Genomic DNA, 7796 nt, shown 5'->3' on the forward strand with positions numbered 1-7796 from the left:
AATTTCAATCTATTCTTATATTATCCAAACAATTTTTAATTACTAATTTGATTTTCAAAAAAATATATTCAAATATAAATAAATTTTTAATAAATGAACCTTTAACAAATTAATTTTTGGTAAGTGAACTTTTACCAAAATAAAAATCAAACATACGCTAGTTCAACGAGTAGAACGTGAGAGGACACACTTTTCGACCCCTGTGAAATAAAAAGAAAATGGAAATTTAAACTCGTAATGACCCAAAAGTTGAAGTGGGTTATAAACGACGACAACCAGGTTACCTTACATTCCACGTTTCTTTCTCCCCTAACTCCTCCATTTAGGGGTCTCCTTTTGCACTCTGCTCATTTCTCCCCATCACCACCATCTCCATCCATCCTTCACGTTCTCAACTTTTCACCCTCATGTCTGCCCTCCTTTCTCTCTCCGAGATTACCAGATTCTGCACATAAATCTGGGAAAAGGCTTTGTGAATTGAAGCTGTTTTCTTAACGAGGAAAGGAAGATTGAATGGATTTGCCTCCTGGCTTTCGGTTTCACCCAACAGATGAAGAGCTAATCACTCATTATCTGTTCAAGAAGGTCACTCATACAAACTTCTCTGCTAGTGCCATTGGAGAAGTGGATTTGAACAGGTCTGAGCCTTGGGATTTGCCATGTAAGTAATTAAACTGATCAAAACCTATTAAATCCGATACTCTTCAGGAAGTTGGATGGTTTTGATTTTATTTGAGTTTTTTCTTTTCCTTGAAGGGAAAGCGAAAATGGGGGAGAAAGAGTGGTATTTTTTCTGCGTGAGAGACAGAAAATACCCAACTGGTTTGAGAACTAACAGGGCCACTGAAGCTGGGTACTGGAAAGCCACAGGGAAAGATAGGGAGATTTACAGAGGAAAATCGCTGGTAGGGATGAGGAAAACTCTGGTTTTCTACAAAGGAAGAGCACCAAAGGGAGAAAAAACCAACTGGGTCATGCATGAATACAGGTTAGATGGTAAATTCTCTGTCCACAACCTTCCCAAAACTGCAAAGGTACGAACTTGACTTTCCCTGTCTACTTATTACTGCAAGTTCGACTCAATTCTCTCTCTCTCTCTTTTACTGATTTGGGTATGATTTTGCAGAACGAGTGGGTTATTTGCAGGGTGTTTCGGAAGAATTCTGGTGGCAAGAAAACCCATTTGTCGGCTATAATGAGGTTTGAATCCACTGGAAATGGACTGAGTTCTTCGGTTTTACCACCTCTTGCAGATTCTTCTTGCATTGGTAAAACTGAACCCAAGATGACTGAATCATCATACGTGTCCTGCTTCTCCATTGTAATCGATGATCAAAGAAACCAAGGAGGGATCTTTAATTCCTCAGAAAACCCCCTTTTGGGGATTCCTTCAAATCCTCCAGAAATTCTGCCAGCAATCCCCCTTTCTGGATCATTCTATTCTGCTCATCCCCTTCAAGCTCCTGCAAATTTGCCAATATCAGGTCTTGCTCTCTCTGATAGGCAGGACCAGAACCTCCTTAAGGCTTTTCTTGATTTTGACTCCGAGGGACGACAGATGATCAGTGTTTCACAAGAAACAGGTCTCACCACTGATATGAATCCTGACATTCCTTCTGTGATGCCAAGTTTTGATATGGGCAGGAGGGTTTTTGAGAATCAGCGAAACCTTTCTGCTCCTGCTGCTGCACCACTGGACCGTGATAGCTTGTGGAATAACTAAGACTGTTCTGAACTCAGATGAAAAGGCTGTGGTAGGGAATTGATGTCATAGTTTATTTGCATACTGTAGTTTTTAATGAAGCATATGTATGCGATGTATTGTGTACTGTAAGAACTCGTGAACTTCTAAAGCTGTTTTTGTATTTGAATACTTCAGGCTAATGGGCTATGTTGCGTGAATGTTATGTGCTAGACTTGTTAGTCAGCACCAACTATTTTCCTGATTCTATTCCATTTGTACAGTCAAGCGGATGTCGGGAACCTTACTTTGATTGATTCTGGTAATAATTATAGCATATCTGATTTCAAATTGTGGGGACTCAACTGCATCTCACTTTGAAAAACTCTCCCTCCCTCCCTCCCTCCCTATTTGTGTTTTCTTCTTAAAAAAGTACAGCACATGAATTCAGGCTTTTCAATTCCTCTAGAAGCTGCTTTCGTCCATCATTGTCTGCACATAGCAGGTCCGTCATGAAGGAAGAGGAGCGCGAGAAAAATTAACATATATTGCCACAGCATAACATAAATTCGAATTTAAAATAAAAAATAATAATCAACATGACCATCTTGGGATGGACTGATACTAATGGATGAACATTTTAGGATGTACCTCACCTCGTTGTAAAGCTGGTGATAAAAACTAACAGTTGTCACTCCATTTCGTTGGTTCAATGGAGCATTTATGATTTACACAGCGTGAAGGTTGAAGGAGGAGTGTGTTATATAACAATGTTGGATTGGAATAGCAACAAATATTATTCTTAGTGAAAGAGTTCTAGGTTGTGTATGGATGTAAAAAAGTCTTTAAAAGAGTTATCTCTAATTAAGACCCAATTTAACTCTGTTAAAATTTACTAATTTATCCTTGATGAGAATTGGGTCATTATGTCAGATCAATCAGTGTATAATTGACATAGTAGAGATTAATGATAGTTGAACAGAAATTAATTGATTAATTCTTGATTGATTCTAAAATAGAAAGTCTTCCCTCACATTCATTGTAAATATTCCATTATATTAATTTCTTCTCTTTTGCGATGAATTATGATGATTGGAATTTTTTTTTATGGCAGCCTCCCACATTATGGATAGAGTTAAGTGGTTGAAAGAATAACTTGTGAGCACCTTTTTTTAATGTCCTAGTGTGAATAGTCAGGTAAACTTTATAACACTAGTATCTGGTAAAACTTTGATCTTACTCCATTTTTAATTAGTATTTTATTTAAAATATTCCTTCAAACTCGAATTTAAGTTAATTAATTTTGACTTATACATATAAGAAGGTTTAATTCAAAAAATAAAAAAATATTGGACCATAACCGCACTCTAGAGGTGTAGGAAAAATCATCAAGGGTAAGAGAAAAAATGAGAAGACAAGAATATAAATTGGAAAGGTTTGATGCATTTGATATTCGTAGTTTGATTAGTTGGGTTTTGCTAGATAAGGAAAGTGAAGGTGGGTTTGTGTGCAAGTGGAGGTATGATGCACTGTGATGAATGATTCGGGTTGAATTTGTCAAATGGATTATTTTATTCATTCAATCCCCATTGGCGTTCCGTTTTGTGATGATGAGGCAGCGAAGCATCATCCTCTCTTCTCATCTTACTTTGTCTAAAATTACATTATTAGTTTATTACGTCTCCCCTCTTCTTTTGTCCCGTGTGCTGTTATTATTTATTCCACGTGATAATTAAGCCCCTTCCCTCACTCTCTCTCCCTTAAAAGTCCACTAATCTGTCCACGCCTTAATCCTTAATAATATCAACTAACAAGAGAACAAGACCACCCCATTTGTTTTATTTTTATTTTTATTTTGTTCATCCTAATCTTTCGTTCGTTTTGACGCCAAATAATCCTTCAAATAGGAACAAAATCTTTCTTCGAAAATAGGTGTGTTTTCATTTTAAAAAAAACCGGATCCTTATATCATCAATAATTTTTTTTGCTTATTGATCCCTCCCACAAGTGTACAAGATCATAGTAATAAATTATTTAAAATATTTCAAGTGTTGAACTCAAGTGAAAGTTTCACTTTTACTAATTTAAATGATTAATAGTTCAAAAAAATAGATAAAATAAATTATTTAATGAGAATATAAATAATAAAAATGGAGCAAGAAAATAATCATGAAGAAAACACGATCACTTGAAGCGTTATAAGTTAGGATTCACTCTATAGATTATTAATTTATACCTTTTGAGTTAACTCTTTAATCAATTATAGTGACAAATATTCCTAAAATATTTTAATATTTTTTTGAATTATTGGTCCTTTTTTAATTAACATTGAATTTTTTCCCATGATATCCAAATAATTAATGAAACTGTGCAGATATAGTTTAAGTCACCACAAATTTCTAAAAATATTTCTAACCTAGTTATTTATGTTTATTTCTCTATATCCATGTTCTCTCTTCATCTCCTAATCCATCAAAATTATTTATAGATTTGATTAAATGGTGGTAAATCATAAAATTAATATGAAGAACAAAAAAAATAAGTATAATTGAAAAAAAAATATAAATATAAAAGTAAAGAGTCAAAACAAAATAAATAAAAAGCTAACTCATTAATTGAGCTACATCACTACCCCAATTAAATAATTTAAAAATACATAATTAAATCAAATAATACCATTTTAAAAAAAATAAAAATAAAAAATAAATAATTATAATTTATAGAATTCGTCCACAATCTCACATTCATAATCTATGGGTTACAAGACTCCTCTTTTTATTCATGATTTATATGAGATTCTAATATATATCCCATTCACGTCTCTTTCATTTTCTTTGAATATCACATCCGCCTCTCTCAAGATTTTCCGTTCTTCATCAAAGCGTGTGAAAGAGAATCGAGTCACTTCCTTCCTCTTATATATATATATATATATATATATTCTTTTCTTTCTTTTATTCTATTTGGCTTAATTTTTTTTAGCAAAATATAAAAATAAAAATATATTAGTAGATTTTATAGTACAAGTTCTTCTTTATTCTATAATTAAGTTATGGGAGAAAAATATATAAATATTAATTAAATAAGCATAAAATATTAATAAATTTAATCAAATTTAAACCTATTTAACTATCTAATATGCACTTATCACTAATGGCACAAAGAAATAAAGAAGATGCCAAATTTCTCTGTGCCTCCTTTGCCTTTAGAAGTTTTTTTTTTTTTTTTGAGGATATAATTCTTCGCCGTTAGAACAATGTGCCTCCTTTGATTGCTTCCTTGTGGCATAGAGCCTTGTTGTAATGCAGCAACACAAAGCAACTAGGCACTTATGACATGGGGTGTGTTTTTAATTGTTGAAGCCATTAATGCAGCGGAGAATCCATTGATGGAGAATTTATATTTTTTTCAATTAAAAAATTTGAATTACATTAGAAAACAGAAAAATTTTGTAGGATATTAAAATGGTTTCAAACTTCTAACAGTTTTTTTTTGTAGATGTAAAATATGTGACCTAAAATTGTTAAAAATTCCGACCCAAAAGTTCACCGCACACATCTCATCGCTTATAATTGATGCATGGTGTAAAGTGATGTAGGCCAGGAGAGAATCCTATTCGTTGAACGAATATTAAATAAATTTAAATTAATTAGAAGATGCCAAAAGTTTTGACATTTTTCAATGAATATGAAATCGATCACCTGAAACTTACGTAGACTGGTCCCCCACCACTCCCACTGGCCACTTGTGTCCCTCATCTCATCGCTTGAGCTGAATGAAAATGAACTTTTATGGGTGGGCTCCTCAGACGCTGATGTCATATATAGGATACTGTTCATTCTCTCTAAATTATAATATAGACCATTAGTAACTAGGTTCTTACAAATATTAATTAACATCCTAAATTCTTAAAAAAAATATATATATACTCTCTCTCTTAAAAAATATAAAATTTTTTTAAAGAGTTGAATATTTAAAAATATAAAATATTTTTAATTTTTTAAGGTGTTATTTTTTTTAAAAGTGCTTCTATTGATAATAACTTTATATTTATTGTAGGATATTTAATAGAGATAAATACAAAAATATAAGGTTAGTTGAAAAGTAGGTAACTACTTTATTGGAAGGTGAGATTCATTTAAAAATATCTTACATTTTTTTCTAATTATAATTTATAAAATATCTTATATAAGTGCATTAATAATGATAGTTTAACTTTCAATGCATCATTTAAAAAAAGAATAATTAATAAAGTAGATGCATAGTTAAAAAATAATTATAAAAACTATGAAATGTCATATATTTTAAACTAAACAAAGCTTTTAAAATATGTCATATTGTAACTCAGGAGTATTTATTTATTTCTTATGCTTCATATTATGAGAGGGAAGAGAAGATCATTTTTTTTGGGTACAAATAAAGTTGCATATACATAAAAATTTGAATTTAAATTTGAACTAATTTTTTTATTTAGATACATAAAAGTATATAGATTTTTATTTGACCTAAATTCAAAATTATATCTTATTATAATTTTTTTATAATTTCAAAACCTTCTAGGTCTTAATTATTTAAAATTTTTGCTTCTTCAACTCTCTGTATTTTTTTTTTAAATGTTTTCATTGTTAAGTCTTTGTCACCCTTACCTCTCTTCTCATCTATTGAAAAATAGAACTAAGTTTGTCACTTTTAATTTTTCATTTATATTTTGAATATCATTTCATATTTTTTCTACCTTTAAAATTTTTTACATTATTAAAATAAAGAATTTTATGTATATGGATTTAAAATGTGAGATTTAAATTCATCAATTCAAATATTAATGTATGTATAAGTGTTAAAATTTTTGTATAAAGGGTGTGTTTAAATCACCTTGTTAATACAAGCTTTATTGATAAATAGTTAATAGTTAAATACTCTGCCTAGTCCTACTTATAAGATGGTTTCATCATGTTTAATTATTGGAATGGGATAAAGGAAAATATTTAATCTTTAAATCTCCCTTTAAAAATTTATTAAGTTTTCAATTTTACCTATAGTAAATATACATATTCTAATAATATAATTTCCAACATTTAATGAGAAGTAAAAGAACTTGTGATAAAAAAAATCAATAATATGCCTTATAAATAGATAAAAAAATATATATTTCTCCTTTTGCTTTATAATCCCTTCAGTCTTTAATATAAGATGAAGTTTTAAAACTTTTTTTGGTCCCAAATATAACATGAAATTAGAGTAATTAATTATTTTTTCAAATTTGATGCCTTGTTTAGTTTTTATCATTTGAATTCTTAAATAAAAATTTATTATAATAATTAATTATTAATTACAAAGAAGGGTAAGATCAATAAGTTACATTTTTTTCCAATTTCAAGGCTATAATTAATATTTTTTTAATAAGTAAGAAATTTGTTAACTTCATCGTATATTATAGACCGAAGTAGTACTTAAATAAGACTTGTATTGAAGGAAGTAATAAAGCAAAGAGATTATTCACTTTAAAACTTTATTTTTTAAATAAGAATAAAAATTTTTAAAAATACTCTTAATTTAATATTCTATTTATAAAAAATATTAAAGAGAGAATATTATGTGAAGGATAATATTCAAAAATATTATTAATAAAATCTTATTTTTATTAAAATATTTTACTACAATTTATAATTTGAAAGCCCTAAAAAATGTCTTATAATTTAAGATGAAGAGAATATTTGATAAATAAAATTAAAGTAAGTTTTAATAGGAATTAAGTTGAACCGCATTTGAGGGGATCTTGTTGGAGGACTTCAAGTTCACTGGTCGGGAACTACACAGAGACAAATGTTGGGTGGCCACCATTTGATAGCTTTCCATTGGTTGGTCTCTGTATATACTCCACCGTGTAGTTTAGTGCTACACATTTCATTATATTTCCACTATGGCCAACTTCCACGGAAATCATATTTCTGCCATCACCATCATCCAGATTATCTTCCCACGGCTTTTGATTTGCCAGGCTATAAAAATCTAAGCCCTATTATAAGATACGTAATTGATTTTGTTGTTTTGTACCTGTCTCGTTAATGAGGTAGCGGAAGGATAATTCCATGCGAAAAAATAATATGAATAAGAT

The 7796-nt window shown here is 30.1% G+C and overlaps 1 protein-coding gene across 1 annotated transcript; it reads left to right on the forward strand.

The window, feature by feature from the left end:
* The first annotated feature begins 275 nt into the window (after positions 1–275).
* On the forward strand, positions 276–1969 carry LOC129308018 (NAC domain-containing protein 100-like). Its single transcript, XM_054948972.1, has 3 exons — positions 276–661; positions 757–1034; positions 1127–1969. The coding sequence occupies exons 1-3, from the start codon at positions 514–516 to the stop codon at positions 1721–1723; spliced, it is 1023 nt and encodes a 340-aa protein (XP_054804947.1). The 5' UTR covers positions 276–513; the 3' UTR covers positions 1724–1969.
* The last annotated feature ends 5827 nt before the right edge of the window (positions 1970–7796 follow it).

This window comes from Prosopis cineraria, unplaced genomic scaffold, assembly GCF_029017545.1.
Source record: "Prosopis cineraria cultivar Desert tree isolate PC_DT_omini unplaced genomic scaffold, ASM2901754v1 PC4, whole genome shotgun sequence".
Taxonomy (NCBI): Eukaryota; Viridiplantae; Streptophyta; class Magnoliopsida; order Fabales; family Fabaceae; genus Prosopis; species Prosopis cineraria.